General features: G+C 38.9%; 1 protein-coding gene and 1 non-coding gene across 3 annotated transcripts in view; both read right to left on the reverse strand.

The window, feature by feature from the left end:
* TANGO6 (transport and golgi organization 6 homolog) overlaps positions 1 to 22075 on the reverse strand; it is a 181068-nt gene that overhangs the window by 132824 nt on the left and 26169 nt on the right. For both annotated transcript variants that reach the window (XM_070451087.1, XM_070451086.1), the window contains exons 7-9: positions 21536 to 21618; positions 5346 to 5458; positions 3500 to 3676 (exon numbers count right to left, since the gene is read on the reverse strand). In XM_070451087.1, coding sequence (XP_070307188.1) covers positions 3500 to 3676; positions 5346 to 5458; positions 21536 to 21618 — 373 coding nt within the window. The remainder of the gene's footprint in view (positions 1 to 3499; positions 3677 to 5345; positions 5459 to 21535; positions 21619 to 22075) is intronic.
* TRNAG-UCC (transfer RNA glycine (anticodon UCC)) lies at positions 18366 to 18438 on the reverse strand. The gene has a single exon. It is a non-coding gene; the product is annotated as a tRNA-Gly (tRNA).

Raw genomic sequence — 22075 nt, forward strand, 5'->3', positions numbered from 1 at the left:
TTTTTTTTTGGAGACCCCATTAATAATCTTCTAAAGTAACATGTTAATTTCATAGAGTAAATCATTATAAAAGCTCAAAAGATGTTTAAATTATTTTCCTGTTTCTCCATGCTGAAAAAGTTATTTATTCTCAGCAGTTAGGCTATCATGTCCTGTATAGTCATTTGCTCAAATGAGGAAAAGATTCATTTGAAGGTGGATATTGAAAGATCACTATTGATATTATTTCAATAAGCTTCAAACGCAAGGAGGAATTAAAGTACAGGTTTACGCATATATTCTGGCTCCTGAAGAAGAGACAAGAGAAGGCTGAAAAGCGAGGCCAGACCACAGAGAATGTTGGATGTCATTCAAAGGAGCTTGGATTTTTTTTCAGTGAGCTGCTAAGGGTTATGAGCAGTGGAAAAAAGACATAATCTTCATAGGAAGAGATTCAGTCAATCTCAGTGAGCCAACTGTTGACTTGTAAAAATCCATAGATTCAGAAAACTGAGGCTGAATTTCCAAGTAATAAAATGTGGCTAAATGGTCAAAAACAGTGCTGTGACTTCTGCAAAAAGTTTAAAGAAAATTCTCACAAGGTACTACAGCTTCTAGTTTTCATTCATCAGGTAAGTGTGAAAAAGCCAACACATAATATTCTTATACTATATCATGTAAATAAATACAAAGGTACAAAGATACACTAAAAACAAGACACTAAAATCATGTAAACTGTGATTAGGATAGTTGGTAATTTTTGTTTCCTCTTTATGCTTTTTTATGTTATACAAAGGACATTTATAACTTTTGTGATGAAAGAACAAAACTTCTTTCAGATTAAAGTGAGGGAAAAAATGACAGGTGTTGCTTCATTTCAGTGAAAACTACAATTATTAAAGTTAATTTAGCAAACTATCTCACTGGGCAGTATGTCCCAATCTGCTGGTTCACTAGTAACATAGTATTTATACTCCTTTAGTAGAATGAATCACCTAGAAGTTAAGTTTAGGATTACTTCCTATATTATCCTAGAATCTTCTAGAGGTCAGTCATGTTATCTCCAACACATTTTAAGTTAGAAGAAAAGCTAAAATTGTGTCTAAGCTTCTGTGAACCATCCTATCAAAATGAAATACCATATTCAAATATTCTTTAAAAAATAAAAAATGACATGCTAACAATGACCTTAAGAAGCATTGTTTTATTCATTCTTAAAACTGCAATGGAAGAATCAATTTCAAACAGTCATTCATATTTAGCTCCGGAAAAGTAAAAATTCTGGATCCAAAGATGACAATATCTAAGCTGCTCTTCTAGAGTTTCTTTAATCAGACTTCTTATTGATAACTAGCGCTGCTGGGCAGAATGGTGGCATGAAAGGTAAGTGATGATAAAGACCACGGGCTTGGGGGATGAACACCATAAGCAGTTTTAGAAGAAATCGTAAACACACACACACACCTTATACCACCACCACCCCACCCCCGGTCTGGTACAGTGTCAACTTACTGGAGAAATGGAGTGTCTTCAATATGTAATGAAAGCTATGGACCCTAGTTTCAGCAAAGAATCTGTAGCTGCATATAAAAAATCTCTTGTGTATAATTTAAAGGGGATCACAGAGTCCCAGAAGTCCAGGTAGAGACCCCTGGTTAAGGATCTATCGCTTCTGGCAGTGAATGGAAATTCATTCAATCACTGCCAATTCACTTTTTTTCCTGCCAAGGAGAGAAACTGTAGTTTCAGTAGAAACTATTGACTTTGACATACTTGCACTAAAGACTTGTTAAGATACCAATGAGTTTTAACTACTGATAAGTCAAATACTATGAAATTCTCTATGCAGTCACTAAATTGATTTCAGGATAAATTGTTCCAAAGTGGTTTTAAATAAACATGACAAAAAATATTAAGCTCCCTTCGTTCAGGGGCATAGTTATAACTGCAAAACCTACACTGATGGTTCTATTTGCAATCAGTATTTTTTTTCTATTTTTCTTAAGTCCTTCTGATTAAATAAGTGTTTTAAAACTTAACCAAAGGAAAAAAAAAACAAACACCACTTAATCAAGCTAACCATGAATAAAAATATTAGACTTAAACACTTTAATAAATAGCAACACTTTGAATGTGATATGACATTTGAGTAGAGCAGCTGTCACCAGTTAAATATTACATGGACTCTGATGAACAAGAACTTATGTTCTGAGGTGGTAATATATACATATATCACCCAGAAAATGGAAATAATGTAAAATACATTTGTGAGACATCAGTTCAGTTCAGTTGCTCAGTAGTCTCCGAGTCTTTGCAACCCCATGAATCTCAGCACGCCAGGCCTCCCTGTCCACCACCAACTCCCGGAGTTTACTCAAATTCATGCCCATCGAGTCGGTGATGCCATCCAGCCATCTCATCCTCTGTTGTCCCCTTCTCCTCCTGCCCCCAATCCCTCCCAGCATCAGGGTCTTTTCCAATGAGTCAACCAACTCTTCACATGAGGTGGCCAAAGTACTGGAGTTTCAGCTTCAGCATCAGTCCTTCCAATGAACACCCAGGACTGGTCTCCTTTAGAATGGACTGGTTGGATCTCCTTGCAGTCCAAGGGACTCTCAAGAGTCTTCTCCAACACCACAGTTCAAAAAGCATCAATTTTTTCGGCACTCAGCTTTCTTCACAGTCCAACTCTCACATCCATACATGACCACTGGAAAAACCATAGCCTTGACCAGACGGACCTTTGTTGGCAAAGTAATGTCTCTGCTTTTTAATATGCTATCTAGGTTGGTCATAACTTTCCTTCCAAGGAGTAAGCGTCTTTTAATTTCATGGCTGCAGTCACCATCTGCAGTCATTTTGGCTTCCCATGTGGCTCAGCTGGTAAAGAATCTGCCTGCAATGCTGGAGACCTGGGTTTGATCCCTGGTTTGGGAAGATCTCCTGGAGAAGGGAAAGGCTACCCACTCCAGTATTCTGGCCTGGAGAATTCCATGGACCATCACACAGAGTTGGACATGACTGAGTGACTTGTGAGATATAGAAGAAATAAATTACCATTCCACTAATATCAGTTAGCTGTTTTCTAAACAATCCCTAAGAGAAACAAACCTCTATCACAAAATTACCATAAGAGTGCTCTGAGAGAATTTCCCATAGGAGTAAGTCCGACTCTGAACACACATATACCATTTTGAATGTCAGAAAGAGAACTGGATTGTTATAGGGTTGAGGGTGAAAGTTGTCTGCCAATTACCCTGATTCACTGGCAAAGACTCTGCGAAGTAAGTGGGCTTGTTATGACACAGAGCTGTGAGATTGCAGTAAACTGCACCTATTAGCATCTAGCAAAAACCTGCAGGATCATTTAAGGCTCACCTTTCACTTAGAGATTATAAATAGCACCTCAGCTGCTAATTTCTGGTTTCCTTTCGATCAGCGCCTCTTAGTGGACAAGTCATAGAACAGCCTCTTGGGTACAATTAAATCTGAAGAGACAGCAAAGAATGGGTAGACTCACCAAACCGCCTCTTTGATGGCGATCATAATGCCGCCCTGAGTGGCAGCTCTAAAGTGGCACAGAGAATGGAGAGGGGGCACAGATCTGTCCAACCCTGCAAATCCTTTTAGGCTAGCAATTGCCTTCTTTCTCTCCAGTCTCCCCAGAATCCATAATAAGATCTCTTGGCAAAGTGACCTGGCAGAAAAAAGCAGTTATAAATGAGCTTGTCATCTTATTCTACATGTCTAACAAGTTAACACAGAAAAAGAAAGAATGACTGTCAGGTTCCATGCATTCTAAACGCTGGCACAATCACCTAGTATTACTGACGTGTGGGAGAGGAAACTATGTTTAAGAATTTCAGAAAGCAAACATCCTGAAATTTGATGAGTGACTGACTAATCTCTGGCTGTAGAAGCAGCTCTGATATGACACATGAGCCCCACATGATTTTTTTTTTTTTTTAATTCCAAGTGTACTCACTGCCTTTGCATCAGGCACTGTGAAAGAAAGTTGGCACGGATCAAACTACCTACCGTCAATGGGACCTATAACTGGTGACCAAGAAATAGTACACCAGCAAATTCTTGCTGATTCCTTATCCCCCTTATCTGTGCCAATCAACTAGGATAGAAGTGGAAAAAACATTTGCTTCTTCCTTCTCAGTCTGATGAGGACATGATAGTGCTGTGAGGACTTCAATTTCAAAACTAGAACAAGAATTATCATAGGAATGGTCTTCAGAAGCCAAATTCACACAATTATACCCTCCATCTTCCAATGCACTTTCTCTTGTCACTTCCCTCATGGTTGTAGGCTTCAGTGACACCCTAACCAAAAGGCAATATGTAAGCTGTGAATAATCTGCCAGACTGAGTACTTCCCTTTATCAACTAACAATGATGATGATAATGACTATTTACTGAGCCTACAATTTTCCAAGGACAGTGCTATACACCTACTTCAATACAGTTAGTCTTCATAATAACCCCATGAAGAAGATAATATTACTGTATACGAGATTACATATGGGGGGATTTCCAAACAACAAAAATCAGAATTCTGTAGGACTTCGGAAAGGACAGAAATTTTTAAAATTTTTATTGGAGTATAGTTGATTTGCAATGTTGTGTTAGTTCCAGGTGTATGGCTAACTGAATTAGTTATACATATACATATATCCACCCTTTTTTAAGGTTCTTTTCCCATATAGGCCATTATCAAGTATTGAGTAGAGTTCCCTGTGCTATACAGTAGGTCCTTATTATTATTTTATACCTAGTAGTGTGTATGTGTCAATCCCAATACTCCAATTTAAGTCTAAGAAGGAGGGAGAAACAACACAAATCACTTGAGAATAGAGTTGATACAAAAATGAGTCCTACTTAAATTCCAATACAGAAGATTATTTTCTGGATGACTGAGGAACTCCTTCATTCTCATTAACACTGTGCACAAACACCAAATCCAGGCCTAAATTACAGAGTACTAAATTCAGATTCAGGTTTCCCAAACTTGATTTCTAACTGCTCACAAGGTATTTATGGTCCAACCTCTATTTCCTCCTCCCCAGACATACAGTTCCAGTATTGTTCACTGGTCAAACAGGGGCATGCTCATACTGTAAACAGAGGTTTTCTCTCTGCTGTCTAAAACAGAGGCTGGGGAAAGTCATTCTAGAAACTAGATCCAATTCCCCTGCAATCTGCAAAGCACTCTTTTCTAGACGACTGTCAGAAGTTTTTCTGACTTTGAAAGAAAAAAAAAAAAAACTACAAAGGGGCATAAGTCATACTCAAAATAAGAACAACATGCAGGAAAGACTTCACTGTTTACAAACAAGAAGGTTCTCTAGGTTGTTTACCTTATGTGAGACACGCTCTGCTTGGTAAAACAGTAGAGAGAGAAGAGGACTCCCAGGACAGGAAGCAGAGAATCCACCAAAACTGATAAAGGTTCATTCCCGACCACGTAGACCTAGGGGAAAGGACACAGTGGTACAGTGAGTGCAAGGCCTGAGGAATGGGAGTCAAACACTGCGCACGTATCAACAGGGCCTGAAGGCTTACCTCAAGCAACACTCTAGCCCTAAGGTGAACACTTTTAAGGCCAAGGCTAAGGCAAACACCTGAGACTGGCAGACAGGCTGGAACACAGAGAGACTGAAATGAAGCATCACCCTTCACGCGTGCAGCCTGAAGAACTGCTGGGGAACCAGGCAGGTGGACCCATTTTCTGACCTCTTCCTTTCCTACTTCTGACTAGCTCAGAGCCTCCTCAGCTACTGTTCATCTATACAATAATTATCTTACTGCTAAAGGCCCTGCTACTAGGACTAACAAGCAAACAGAAAAGTTTAAGACTAGATTTGAAAGAAAAAAGCAAAACAAAATTTGCTCTAGATTTGTCCTTTTTTAGAAACATTTGTTTTTATTTATTTATTTGGCTGTGCTGGGTCTTAGTTGCAGCACACAGAATCTTCTACCTGTGGCATGTGGGATCTAGTTCCCTGACCAGGGATTGAACCTGGGCCCCCTGCACTGGGAGCACAGAGTCTCAGCAACTGGACTACAAGGGAAGTCCCTAGATTTGTCATTCTCCCGATGTGACTGCCACATGGACAAATCCTATTCTCTCCAGTTCAATCAATGTGCACCTAGATCTGCACTGGCTTTATAGGGTTAAGCGTGTGAGGATGCTGAGGCTGATTAACAATAACTATGTTAAATATTTTATTTGTACCTTTCAAAAAGGATTCAACAAACTTTTCTGAATACATACTGGAATCAAAGTACTGTTCTAGGCACTGCACTACTCTGAATATCAAAGTGAAGAATTGTTCTCTTTCATTGCTTGTGATCTAACAAGAAGAATAAAATGAGTTAAACCAATAATATTGTTATTATTATTCAAAGTGGATAATTTAAAATACCTTACGAAGTGCTAAAATGCTATTCAAAACTCCAATCAAGCATAATAGGATTTTAAAATATACTTAATTCTGCTCTAATACATTAACTAAAACCTGATGGTGTCAACGGTGATAATAATAAAAGAAGAAAAAAGAGGCTCTGACAATGATTACACACTTGATATGTATTCCAGGAACTATGCTAGGATTTCTATCTTCCAGGTACCAGGTTATTCTTTTAAAGAGTTGGCTCACTGAAATTATAAAAATCTCACAAATTCTGTATTAGCAGACCTATTTTTTTTTAGTGTAATTGTTTTACAATATTGTGCTAGTTTCTGCTGTACAAGTGAATCAACTATATGTTCACATACATCCCCTTCCTCTTGAGAATCTCCCTCTGACAACTTCCCCATCCCACCCCTCTAGGCCATCACCGGGCACCAAGCTGAGCCTCCCGGTGCTACACAGCAGCTTCCCACCAGCTATCTTACACACGGTAGTACATATATGTCAATCCTACAATCCCAGTTTGTCCCACCCTCCCCTTCCTCCAAGGTGTCCACATGTTTGTTCTCTATAAGCAGACCTATTTTAAAGGATGAAAAAGGAAAACTTAAAAGAGGCCCTAACTAACACAAAGAGGAGTGAGGTGGAAATCAATGATGTTTATGGGAAACTGAAGGTCAAGGAGGCACAAGCTGGAAAAATCTGTGCTTTTTCAGAGAACCCTGTCCCTTTAAATCAACCCTAATTTTTCATACTCCTTAAGCCTCCCAACTCCTCTGCGGAGCCTGATAACGAAGGAGCCAGCTTCCTGTGCATGATCTAATCTCCATAAGCCCAGCTAAATGAGGTACATTGTATGGCAGTGTTCAGAAATAATATGCAGGCCTAATTATGATATCACAAATTACAGGAGGTAAAAAAGGAGATCCCCCAGATAACGTAAGGGCCTATTGTTTGGCTCTGGATTGTGTGTTCCCAGAGGTAATCCCTGTGGAGCCATCCTTCCTTACCAGCATCTTCAATACAAAAAACTAAAAAACAAATGAAGCTAAATCTGTATTATTTACTGGGCCAAAGCACTTCAAACTTTAACATGAATTCGTATCAAGCACATCTCTCACAGGGTATGCTATTGTTGATAAATTCCTCCAATGCTTAAATTCTCTTCTAATACTTTTCTGTATTTTCTTAGAAGGAAGATAAAAAACTATAGTTACTTATACATACAAAAACGTTATCCATTTTTACATAAAGGTGCAGCATATGTTTACTGAGTGCCAATCTGTGAGACATATTTGTGGTTCTGAGGATATAGCGGGAAACAAATTATCTGCTTCGTTCTAGTGACAGGACGGAAACTAAATAAATATAGAATATCAGGTAGTGAAAATGCTAGGAAGAAAAACAAGTTTAAAAGGACAGAGAGTGATGAGGGGAAGACCATGTGAAAAGAGGGAGAAATTAAGAGCAACTCTCATCAAGTCACCAACTAATAAACCAATAAGTTCACAGATAAGAACAGAGAAAAAAATTTTTTCAAAGTAGAAAGATTTAAAGTCTCCTTTGGCTCAAACTGATCAATTAGCTTTTTCTATGAGAGCTCAGAGAACTTGAATGACTTCTGCTTGACACAAACAGGATTGTCACCTCCCTTCCAACATTAATAGTTAAAATTCTTCCTTGGACTGAGCTCCAATCTACTTCTCTTTAAATGTACTTACTGGAAGTATATCTATTTTCCAAAAGTTTTGGACTGACCATCTAAAAACAATCATCAAAATCTGTTTTTATAAAATCCAGCCTACGATTGCTCTGCATCCTAATGACCAGACAGCATTTTACAGATGAAAGACAGGCAGTGGTACTTATGCAATTGATCCAGCTTAAGTTCTACCTCTTCCATAGGTCTGCTATATTATTTCACTGTTCAACAGTTCATTCATTCATTCTCTAATTCAAATAACCATTAAGTATCTAACCACCATCAATGACTTTTCTTCTATCAATTCCAAAAGCACTTTAGAGCTTGTATCTCTACCTCTTCAACTAGCCTGGAAGGCAGAAGTCAAGTTTCCTACTTTAGCACCTGTAAGAATAGATGATTAAGTTGTGTTACCTGAATTTTTGGTGAATAAGCAGTTGAAACACAGCAGTATACAATTTAAAGGCACTCCACAGTTACCTCTTTTATTAAGCAATCAATAACAACCACTTATTGCATGTCTCCTCAAGAATGAACCAGGTATTCAGCTAAACATTTAACATATAATCAATCCTCACAAGAGTCTTGCAAGTTAAGCATTTTATTCTCATTCTAAAACCGTGGAAAACTGAAGCTCAGAGAAGCGAAGTTAGTTGGGCAAAGGTAGACTGTTAGGAAATGGCAGGGCCAGGATGAACCCAGATGAGTCTAACATAAAAGCCATGCACAACCCAGAGACAGCAGCTCCCAGGGTTGAAGGGAGGAAGAAGTGGGAACCGAATGCTTAATGGGTATGGGGTTTACATTTGGGATGATGAAAAAGTTCTGGAACTAGCCAGTGGTGCTGATGGCTGTGCAACACTGTGAATGCCACTGAATTACACATTTTAATATGTAAAATGTATTATTTTATGTTATGTGTATTTTATCAGTAAAAAAAACAGCAAAGCATATACCCCATGGCCTCCCAATACTGATCTCCTCTTGTGAATAATATTTTTCTTTCTTCAATCCCTAACCCATACCAACTTTATCCCTGCTGGAGCCCCTCAGAATCAGCGGATCCGGCTTGTGAGGCTATTAATGGCCTGTTTCTGCAACCTCTGCCAAGTAGGGCTGAAGCTCCCAGGGACACCATGGACAGCACCTCAGCGTGGCTGCCTCTTCCTTCTACTGAGAATCTTAAATAGCCCCTTTCTATCAAGGTTTCCATAAATCTCCAGGGCCACAGTGTAGCCAGTCTCTTCAAAGGACAGCCCCCTCCTTCCAATCTCTTGCCTCACATGCAGGTTAACAGTGTGGTCTGCACCTGACATCTAACATTACCTTCCACTTACACTCCCAAAGTGAAATCTGGTCACTTTCCCCTTAATGTGGCTTGTATCCAGAATTCAATGACCCACAAAGGGACATGAAGGCTGGACTAATTCAGCCAATGCTGCAAAGCGATCTCTTGGTGCCAGCACTGACAAGGACCAAATGCACTAGGGGAAAAAAACCCTTGCAATGAAGTCACACCACAGATGGAAAAAACCGTTGGGGCCAGTTTTCCTCCTAATTGCCTGCACACTAGGCTGGTGACAATACCAACTGAAGAAGCAACAAAGACACAAACGTAAGTTGTTCCTGCCCAACCAAGAGGAGGATCTGACTGCCTACCTCTGCGCTCTAATACCCAAATGTTGTGGAATTTCCTTGGACTATGCTTATGTGCAGTCTCTTTCTAGTGGACAGTCTTCCCTGCTCACTAGGAGGCAAAGTGGGATGGGGATTCAAGTTCTGAAACACAATCTAATACTTGTTATCTTATTTCTCTTCCTGTGATAAAGATGCTCCACATCATTTGGAAGTTTCCTTTTTTTAGCAGTAAAACTATCAGGTGTGTTACACATAGGATTGCTTATAAATACTTCCACTGACCTGTTGAGAGATTTAGCATGAATCAATTGACTTCTCTGAATCTTAGTTTCCTTATCTGAAAAATAAAATAGTAGTAGTAGTAGTGTTAGTCGCTCAGTCACGTCCGACTCTTTGCGACTCCACAGACTGTAGCATGTCACGCTCCTCTGTCCATGGGATTCTCTAGACAAGAATACCAAGTGGACTGCCATCCCTTCTCCAGAGGATCTTTCTGACCCAGGGATTAAACACGGTCTCCTGCACTGCAGGCAGATTCAGAAAAATAAAGAGGTTGATTTAATCACGCTTTAAAACTCTTTCCTATCTCATCTAGTATTCTCTGACTGGACTGCAAGTTTGCTCATGGTGGTTTATACTTTTCTGGTCAGCCATTGAGCAGTAAGACTAGTTGAAAAAAATTAACCATTCCTCCCTACCCCCAAATATTTGAAACACTGACTCTTCAACTTGACTAAGACATAAAAAATTTCTAACCTTTCCTCACATGCTCTCTGTTCCATCAGTTCTGAAGTTAATACTCTAAAGATGAAATCCTGTTTAGCTGAAAGGTTTCCTGGTACCTCAAGGGTACTTAAGGTATCTGTATAACTAGGGATCACCACACAAAATACCAAGAAATGGGAAAGCTAAAGCAGGGATGGGAGAGACAGACTCTCAAGGTATCTTTTTAATTCTTCGGTGTGAAAAAGCCTCTCTGAGAATAAGTGAAATGGTGCTTTGAAGAAAAGTGGAATTTCTACAACAACTTGTGACTTTTTCAGTATAAATGCATAGGACAAGACACAGGGGCAAAATAAGAGACCAGTGTGTACTCTGTAAAACCAAAACAGCTCAGAAAAGATTAGACAAGGAGACAGATGGGTACCAGTGACCCCACTGGCAGCCTCGGGATTTCCTCGTTCCTTTTTGAGGATTTCCACATCCATTTAGGAATGCATCTTGGCCTACTATTACAGATCCAGCCCTGGGAAGAGGCGTCTGTGGTTAAGCCTCACAATCCTTCATCTAAATCTAGAGGACTGCTGCTCTGACAAGTAAGAGAGGCATGTTTCTGGGTGCTCTTACCTATAAATCACACTCTACTGTAACTCTTTCTTTGCTTGATTGGGAGCTCCCTGAAGGTAGCGGCTGATTCGTAATCATTTCCCTACTTGTAAAGTGAGCAGAGTGGCATTCAGTAGGTACTTGGTAAATTTTTTGGCATCTGATTGACTGAATCAAATGAACAAAGTAGACTGGATGCTGTTTACTTTCTCAAAAGTTCTGTTTTTGTGGGGAAGTTACAATGCCCTCTTTATTTTCATTTTTTCTTTAAACAAAAGCTGCAGCATCTAGAAATTATCAATCAATGCCAATTAACTAAACAGAATCACAGAACTTCAGCCATGGAAGGAAGAGCAGACTGAATAGGAAGTTTGATTTTATTCTATTGACTTGTTCAGCATCTAGCTTCATGTCTGGAGGACTGAGTTTCTCTGGGAAGACTGACTGGAATTTTGAATTTTAAAATAAAGGAAAAACTAGGAGGAAACAAAACAGTCAAAAGTATTAAGAATAAACATCTGTTTCTGTTTCAAAGCAAAACAAAACAGAAAGCAGCCCTCATGTGCTCATTTCATAGACTTCCATCACATTGTTAAAGACATCCCTTAGACACCCCTGCAGAGTAGCTGCAAAAGCGCTGGGAAGCACTGAAAGAGCACCTGGTGGTCCATCGGTTTAGATTCCGAGCTTCCAATGCAGGGGGTGTGGGTTCAATCCCTGGTTGGAGAACTAAGATCCTACATGTCTCATGGCCCACCCCCACCCCCCAAAAAAAAAACAGAAGCAATATTGTAACAAATTCAGTAAAAACTTTAATTGAAAAAAAAAAAAGGAAACATGGGTGTGAACTTTGTTTCGGCCACCTATATGGTTGCTCAAATCTACACAGTAAGTGAACACATTTAAACCTCTCCAGGTCCCAGTTTCCTTATGTATAATGTAGGCATCAAGCTTTTATCATAAGCACTGATTAAGATAATTCATGTTAAAATATTTTGTAAAATTTACAGCCACATGCACATGTTAAATTTAGTCCTAAATATTTTATTCTTGTTGCTGCTACTGTAAATGGAACAGTTTTCTTAATTTATGGCCTTATCTTCTGCAGAGATGTACATGTATGGAAATACAAATATGATGAGGCTATTCAGATTCAAGCTGACTAAATCCTAACAGTGAAATTCAATACAGGCTGGAACTTGATTCTACCCCTGTTAAAGATTAAACTAGTCAAATGCTGGCTTCTAAAATATCCCAGTGATCCTTTTGATTAGAAGTGTTCCAGAATTTCTAATGCACTTACTGAGTTTAATTAAGACTTGTAAGAAGCAGAAGAACCAAGCAAGTTACTTAATATAGTACTTTGCACTGTTCATGCTTTCAGAGCATAATGCATAAAATAGTCTTTTAAAAAAAGTGTTTCCCTGAACCAAAAAGGAACTGATGTTTTTTGAGCACCTATTATAGAATATAATGAGCCTACCAAAAGTTACTTTATTCATCCAGTAGGCAACTCAAGTGTCAAATTTAAGTGACCAAACATCACCTGGATAGTCAACCCTGGAGCCAAATTCCAATCTTAAGTCCATTTGACTCAAAAAGCCAAGTGCTTTTCACTACATTATACCACAGAATCTGAACTGCAGCATTTAAAAAATTTACTGCTTGAATTTCCCACATCCTTGAAGGATTTTTTTTTTTTTTTCAGTCCTTTGCATGTTATTCAAGGTTATAGTTCAATAGGAGACGGAAACATCCAGAAAGAATGACTGCCTTTAGGGAGCGTCCACAGGTGAAAGGGAGACTAATGTCTCACTGCAGAGCCTTTGGCACTTATTAAATTTGTACCTTGTGCAAATATTATCTTTCTAAACAAAGAAAGAGAGTAAGAGAGAAAGAGAGAAGGAAACATTGGTCCTGGGACCAGCTCTGCCCCTCACTCGTATGGTTTGGGACAAGTCACTTCACAATCTTTTGGATTTTGTTACCTTTACTGTAAAAGGAGGGATTAATTTGTCAAAACCCAAAGAATGTACCACATCAAAGGTGAACCTTAATGTAAACTATGGACTTAGGGTGATATTGACATGTCAATGTCAGTTCATCCACCGTGACAAATACACCATCCGGTGAAGGATGTTGACAGTGGGGGCAGCTTTGCACATGTGGGGGCAGGGGATACATGAGAACTCTGTACTTTTCACTCAGTCTTTCTGTGAACCTAAAACTGCTCTACAACATAAAGTCTATTAAGAAAAAAAAAGGATTACACTAAATAATTTCTAAAATTCCTTCCAGCTCTAAGATTGCAATATTCTAATTTACTCCACACAAATCATTAAACATTCAGAAGGAGGAATAAACTGGTCAATCTTTCATTAGAAATGCATTAAGATTAGATGCAGGGGTCGGGTGAGAGAAAGACTTGGATAATTAAAGTCAAGATTTCCTAAGCCTGGAAACAGAGAGATAAAATGGAAATGAGAATGTAGAAAATAAACTAGGTTCTTTCCAGCCTTTCCAATCCTAAAACTTATTCTGTCATTAGGGAGTCTTGGGCAAGCACAGTGAGGAATACAGAGAGGCAACATCCCTCCACCTCCAGTATTGGATTCTGGCCAGTTCTCTTAAAAGCAAGAAATGTGCTAATCAGAAAGAACTGGAATTCTTTTTTTGGCTGTGTCACACAGCATGTGAGATCTTAGTTCCCCTATCAGGTATCAAACCAGGCCCCCTGCATTGAGAGTGAAGAGTTTTAACCACTGGAATGACAGGGAGTTCCAAGAACTGGAATTCTTCCATCCTGTCCTACCCAGAACCAATCTCCATGCCATCTGGGCCTCTCTTCACCTCTGTAGGTAAAGAAAACTACATGAACCCCTTTCATACCAGGGAGGACAAAAGAATATAAACATTCTAGAGATCAGGCTCCAGACACTCAGAGGCAGGAGACAGAAAGGGATGCCACTGAACTAAAAGCTATTTGAGAGGCATATACCTTTTTTAGCTTAATTTTACCAGAAATAAAGCACACACATAGAAATGACAAGAATTATTTATGCAGATTAAGTACAAGTGGCTACGCCAAGTTTTCACTTCAGTTCGACCAGCACCTGTATATATGCTACCTGTACTGCTAAGAACTTTCCACCTGGCCCACAAGGGTCAGCCAGCTCCAGCCCGTGCCGTATGTGAAGGATACAAGTGTAAGAAGGCGTTCCCTTGTCACTGTTCCCGCCATAAAATTTTCATTCAAAGAGCTGGTAGCTGATTCCTTTAAATACCAAAATATATTTCAGTTCAGTTCAGTCCCTCAATCGTGTCCGACTATTTGTGACCACATGAACTGCCAGCAGGCCAGGCCTCCCTGTCCATCACCAACTCCCGGAGTCTACCTAAACTCATGTCCATTGAGTCAGTGATGCCATCCAACCATCTCACCCTCTGTCGTTCCCTTCTCCTCCTGCCCTCAATCCTTCCCAGCATCAGGGTCTTTTCCAATGAGTCAGCTCTTCGCATCAAGTGGCCAAAGTACTGGAGTTTCAGCTTCAGCATCAGTCCTTCCAATGAACACCCAGGACTGATCTCCTTTAGGTTGGACTGGTTGGATCTCCTTGCAGTCCAAGGGACTCTCAAGAGTCTTCTCCAACACCACAGTTCAAAAGCATCAATTCTCCGGTGCTCAGCTTCCTTTATAGTTCAACTCTCACATCCACACATGACCACTGGAAAAACCATAGCCTTGACTAGATGGACCTTTGTTGGCAAAGTAATGTCTTTGCTTTTTAATATGCTGTCTAGGCTGGTCATACCTTTCCTTCCAAGGAGTAAGCGTCTTTTAATTTCATGGCTGCAATCACCATCTGCAGCAATCTTGGAGCCCAGAAAAATAAAGTCAGCCACTGTTTCCCAACTATTTCCCATGAAGTGATGGGACCAGATGCCATGATCTTAGTTTTCTGAATGTTGAGCTTTAAGCCAACTTTTTCACTCTCCTTTCACTTTCATCAAGAGGCTCTTTAGTTCTTCTTCACTTTCTGCCATAAGGGTGGTGTCATCTGCATATCTGAGGTTATTGATATTTCTCCTGGCAATCTTGATTCCAGTTTGTGATTCCTCCAGCCCTGTGTTTCTCATGATGTACTCTGCATAGAAGTTAAATAAGCAGGGTGACAATATACAGCCTTGACATACTCTTTTTCCTATTTGGAACCAGTCTGTTGTTCCATGTCCAGTTCTAACTGTTGCTTCCTGACCTGCATACAGGTTTCTCAAAAGGCAGGTCAGGTGATCTGGTATTCCCATCTCTTTCAGAATTTTCCACAGTTTATTGTGATTCACACAGTCAAAGGCTTTGGCATAGTCAATAAAGCAGAAATCAATGTTTTTCTGGAACTCTCTTGCTTTTTCGATGATCCAGCCATTGTTGGCAATTTGATCTCTGCTTTCTCTGACTTTTCTAAAACCAGCTTGAACATCTGGACGTTCACAGTTCACGTATTGCTGAAGCCTGGCTTGGAGAATTTTAAGCATTACTATACTAGTGTGTGAGATGAGTGCAATTGTGCGGCAGTTTGAGCATTCTTTGGGATTGCCTTTCTTTGGGACTGGAATGAAAACTGACCTTTTCCAGTCCTGTGGCCACTGCTGAGTTTTTCAAATTTGCTGGCATATTGAGTGCAGCACTTTCACAGCATCATCTTTCAGGATTTGAAATAGCTCAACTGGAATTCCATCACCTCTACTAGCTTTGTTTGTAGTGATGCTTCTTAAGGCCCACTTGACTTCACATTCCAGGATGTCTTATATTCTAACAATTTTGGAAGGAATTATATCTAAGATGAATTGTGTGTAACCCTTGCTTTCTTAAAGTACACTGAACACAAAACACTTTGTTTTTCAACTAATTATATACCCTTTGGGGGTATATTTTTGTGTCTCCTTTCTTGTCACAGTGCTCTTGTCACCGTGCCTTAGTCAGTCTAACTTCTGTTACTTCTAATTCTGCTGTGGTCTTTAAAAGATAACCAGTCTGATCAGGACTGCGTATAAAGCAGAGATGAAACTGGCTCTGAGGACTAAGGGACTTTGAGTAAGACTAAGAGGGCGGCCAGTTGGACATCTGTCATAACACTGGTGACATGGGATGTTACATTGGAAATGTCAAGTAAAGCAACAAGATAAAATGGACTTAAAACTCCAAAGTAAGACGCCAGACTATGATGCGATCGAGACTACAAAAACTCCTCATTTGGAAAGAAGGAAAGATCAAAGGTGTGGAGACCAAGAAGTGACTGATGAGGAGGATTTCTTCAGAGAAAGCTGCTGGTGAGAGTGAGTCCCACTCCATAATCCACCAATAACAAAAAGATAATAACCCAATATAAAAATAGGCAAAGGCTCTTAAAAGAAATTTCTCCAGGGAAGACGTGCAAATGGCCAGTAAGCACATGACACGCTGTTCAACATCATTAGCCATATTGTTGTTATTTAGTTGCTAAGCTGGGTCTGACTCTTTTTGCAACCCCATGGACTATAACTTCCCAGGCTCCTCTGTCCAAGGGATCTCCCAGGCAAGAATACTGGAATGGGTAGCCATTTCCTTCTCCAGGGGATCTTTCCGACCTGGGGATTGAACCTGTGTCTCCTACATTGCAGGCAGATTCTTTACCACTGAGCCACCAGGGAAGTATGCCTCATTAGCCATGAGGGAAACATAAATCAAAGTCAAATAAGTATTTCTTAAAAACCATCAAACACTGAAGAGTCAACTACAAAGGACCACGTATTATATAACTTAATTTACATAAAATATCCAGAATAGGCAAATCTATAGAAATAGAAAGTAGATTAGTGGTCGCCTAGGGTTAGGGGCGAAGTCAGAAGAATGGGAGGTAGCAGCTAAAAGATATAGAATTCTTTAGGGGCATAAAAATATTCTAAACTTAGATTGTGGTGATGGCTGCACAACACTGTGAATATACCAAAAAAACTGAACTGAGCATGTAAATGGGTAAATTGTGTGGTATGTGAGTGCCATCGCAATTAGTCTGTTAAAAAGACACGAAAAGAAAGAGAGCGAACACCAGAGCTGGAAATGTTCCCAAGCGCCTCTCTAAAGTTAAAACACCCTCTTGTACCCTCTCTTGTTTCTGAGTGAGTTGCTGGATCAATTCAACCACCCCAGATGTTTTCCTTATTTCCTGCCTTTGAGCTGTGCTCTATAATTTAGTATTAGCAGAAAGTTAATAAAGACAACACACTCTTTGTTGCTCAATTTTACACCATGTTTACCATTTTCCTCCAACATACACATTTCCTCTGTTTTCCCTTCGCAGCTGAGCTGCCAAAACCTTGCAGAGGGAATAATTACCCTTTTGTACCCCTTCCTGCTTTCAAGACGGTCCCAGTCCTTGTGCATAATCAAGTGTCTACAACAAACTAATATTTTGCCTGTCTCTTCAGGAAGTTTTTGCTTCACTCAACTGTTCACTGAGCTATGAGGGGATTTTTCCCCCTCATGGTGGGCAAGAACAGGAGAAATGGACAGGACTCACTATTTCTCCATCTCTTTGATTTTTAGAGGCTATTTCACTTGCCAGAAAGAAGTTGTCTTGCTTTCTTTTTCTTCTAAAAGCAATTTGTTGACTTCCACTGAACACTACGAGGAGTTTGTACCAAAGTTTAGTCAAAGTTAGTCCTATCCCTACCAGCACTTTCAAGTCTTTCTAACATTCCACACCAGGCTATTTTACTATTTTTCATCATAGTATTTCTTAGCTGGAATATGACTGAAGATAATCTTTCTAAAAGCTATTTGGGCCTTATTCTCTAATTCAGAACGTTTGCTTTCTAGACTGTTCTGTATAATTTCTTGTCTTCATGTTATCTGAAAAGTACTTGCCTACTAACAAGTATAACAGGATATAAGAACTTCCTTTTCATAAGTCTCTAATGAGGCATTAAATGAAAACAAACAGCATTATAGCCACTAAATCACCATGTCTTGTTTTATCCATGAACAATTCAATTCTGTACTTGTGTGTAGGTCAATGCTATGAAAGTTATACTCTATTTTTTTCAACAGCAAAATTTAATAAAAGGGTGGTAAACATCAAACTTTAGTAAAAAGTGACTGTTACAGAGAATGAGTTTTGAATTTTTAAGCAGCATGCATTTATATCTACCAATTTATTAGCATCATACATAAAGCATAAACCAAACCAAACCAAACCAAAAGCATCTGCCTTCCTTTTGGGTTTTCTTTTGGCCATGCCACGTGGCATTTGGGACCATAGCTCCCTGACCAGGGATTTAACCTGAGCTCCCTACATTGGAAGTACAAAGTCCTAACCACTGGACCACCAGGGAAGTCCACATCTGCCTTCTTATCTGAAAGAACATGACCTAAGATCAACTTTATACCCTTATACACTGCTGGGAACAATGTAAAATGGTAGACACTTTGGAAAATGATCTGACAGTACCGCAAATGATTAAAACACAAGATTACCATACAATATAGCAATTCCAACTCCAGGGATGAGAAATGAAAACATATGGACACACAATCACTTATACATGAATGTCCAGAGCAGCATTATTCATAATAGCCAAAATGTAGAAACAACCCAAATGTTCACCAAATGATGAATAGATAAACAAAATAAGGTACAATCTACAACAGAATACTATTCAACAATGAAAAGGAGTGAAATGCTGCTTTATGCTATAATAAAGATGAACCTTTAAAGCATCATTTTAAGTGAAAGTGAAAGTCACTGAGTTGTGTCCAACTCTTTGTGACCCTATGGACTATACAGTCCATGAAATTCTCCAGGCCAGCATACTGGAGCGGGCAGCCTTTCCCTTCTCCAGCAGATCTTCCCAACCCAGGAATGGAACCAGGGTCTCCTGAATTGCAGGTGGATTCTTTACCAACTAGGCTATGAGGGAAGCAAGAAGGTAATCACAAAAGACTATATACTGTATGATTCCATTTATATGCAGTGTTCAAAACAGGTTAATCTCTATAGACACAAAGCAGATTAGTGGCTGCCTAGGGCTGGGATGTGGGGAGTGGTGTGGATTTCTTATGAGGTAACAAATATCCTAAAGTTGACTGTGATGACAGCAGCACATATCTGTGAATATTCTAAAAGGCCATTGATTCGCATACTGTAAATGGGTAAATGTATATTATGTAAAATATATCTCATAAAGTTGTCTAAAAAAAAGATTTACTCTAATGCAAAAGACCATCAACTGATGACAAATAGAGTATATTAAATACTCATAAGATTAAATATTTTACTTATAATAAAAAGGGCCAAAAAAAAAAAAAGGGCAAAAATGCCAACTCATATAACAACCTGGATGGACCACAGAAACACGATGCTAAGAGAGAAAAAGCAGCCAGTCACAAAAAAACACATGTAGCATGATTCCCTCATATAAAATATTCACAAAAGGCAAATCCACAGAGATATAGAGCAGATTAGCAGTTGTTGGGGATTAGAGGTGGGAACAAAAAGTGACTATATATAGGCACAAAGGATCTTCCTGGGGTGATAGAAATGTTAAAACTGCACTGTGATGAGAGACTCACAACTCTGAAAAATAACTGAATCATATACTTAAAACATTATTTTTTGATCTGTAAAGTATATTTCAATAAGGCTGTTTTATAAAAAAAGTTTATTATAAAAATATTTTAAAGAGACAAATAACTGAATTATAGGAAAAGGAGTACATCAAGGCTGTATATTGTCACCCTCCTTATTTAATTTATATGAAGATTACATCAAGAGAAATGCTGGGCTGGAGGAAGCACAAGCTGGAATCAAGACAGCCGAGAGGAAAAAAAAAAAAGATTGCCGAGAGAAATATCAATAACCTCAGATACGCAGATGACACCACCCTTATGGCAGAAAGTGAAGAAGAACTGAAGAGTCTCTTGATGACAGTGAAAGAAGAGAGTGAAAAGTTGGCTTAAAGCTCAACATCCAGAAAACTAAGATCATGGCATCTGGTCCCATCACTTCATGGCAGATAGATGGGGAAACAGGAGAAACAGTGGTTGACTTTATTTTTTGGAGCTCCATAATCACTGCAGATGGTGACTGCAGCCATGAAATTCAAAGACACTTACTCCTTAGAAGGAAAGTTATGACCAAACTAGATAGCATATTAAAAAGCAGAGACATTACTTTGCCAACAAAGGTCCATCTAGTCAAGGCTATGGTTTTTCCAGTAGTCATGTATGGATGTGAGAGTTAGACTTTAAAGAAAGCTGAGCACCGAAGAATTGATGCTTTTGAACTGTGGCGTTGGAAAAGACTCTTGAGAGTCCCTTGGACTGCAAGGAGATCCAACCAGTCCATTCTAAAGGAGATCAGTCCTGGGTGTTCATTGGAAGGACTGATGCTGAAGCTGAAACTCCAATACTTTGGCCACCTCATGTGAAGAGCTGATTCACAGGAAAAGACCCTGATGCTGGGAGGGATTGGGGGCAGGCAGGAGGAGAAGGGGACGACAGAGGATGAGATGGCTGGATGGCATCACCAACTCAATGGACATGAGTTTGAGTAAACTCCGGGAGTTGGTGATGGACAGGGAGGCCTGGCGTCCTGTGATTCATGGGGTTGCAAATAGTCGGACACGACTGAGTGACTGAACTGAACTGATGATAACTCCATGTTTACCTTTTTAGTGAAGTGAAATTGCCCAGTCGTGTCCGACTCTTTGCCACCCCATGGACTGTAGCCCACCAGTCTCCTCCATCCATGGAGTTTTCCAGGCAAGAGTACTGGAGTGGGAACTGCCAAATGATATTCCCAATGCAGCTGTACCTTTTAACATGAAATATAATTCTGAAAGCTATTTACTCTTGTAAATGTTTTTAACAGTATGATATCAGTATAAATGTATTGAAATAAATTTTAAAGAAGAGTATTTACCCCAATGACATCTGGGCCTAACAGTAATGGATTTCATTTTTGTCCAAAAGATGTATTTCATATATATTTAAGATTATAATCATAGAGAACAAATAATTTGTATAAATATTTTTTCACTTTTACTGTATATTTAGGAAGTCATTTCCATAACTCACTTACTCAAACTTACTTCTTCATGATGATGATTCGATCAAAAACTATGAAGTAGATTCAATATTATCATACATGTTTAGGAAGCCTACAGTATTGCAAATGCTTTTATCAATTTCTCCTAAGGATATGCTTTCAGCAGTGGCATATGCACTTAAGAGAATCTGAACTGCTTAAGATTCAAAGTAAATGATAAAATTAACAGCTTATACTTTCCAATTTTCAAAGAAAAAAGATTTTGATGGTTTAGAATTTAAGATTAGTAATCCCAATCTTGAAGTATCAGTTTAAAAGACAAAATTATTTTAAAAGACTAAGTACAAATATTAACTAAAATATTAGTGACTTAAATTACCAACCTTATATATATCCTCAATACATCTACTAAGTTGTTCTTCTGTCACCAAAATGGTCCCTGGCACCACATCACTCTCTGTAATCTCTAAAGGACAAAAACCAAAATTACTTATGTTTAGCATCTCCATGGGCCTAAGGAAAAATGCTTTACTAGAAAGTCTGGGAAGTAACAGCTAAAATTAGAAAATCAACATGGTTACAATATAGCACCATTCAAATACAATATTTCACAAGAATGTTTCACTGATTACAAACATGCATTGTTATTTTATGTATCAATAAGAAAGGGGAAAAAAAGCACTTCCAAGTAACTTATGAAACATTATCACTTAGAATTCTAATTTTAAATTAATGAGTGGGAAGTTGCAGATTAAATTAAATGAAAATGGCAGAATCAATAGTTCTATCAGGGTTACTGGTACACAGATGTTCATTACACTATTCTCTGTACATGTATTTGAAAATTTCCCTATAAAATTAAAAATTTTTTTAATTTAAATTAAAACGATTTTTTAATTTGAATTTTAAAAATATAAAAATTT

Source organism: Odocoileus virginianus, chromosome 20 (genome assembly GCF_023699985.2).
Source record: "Odocoileus virginianus isolate 20LAN1187 ecotype Illinois chromosome 20, Ovbor_1.2, whole genome shotgun sequence".
NCBI lineage: Eukaryota > Metazoa > Chordata > Mammalia > Artiodactyla > Cervidae > Odocoileus > Odocoileus virginianus.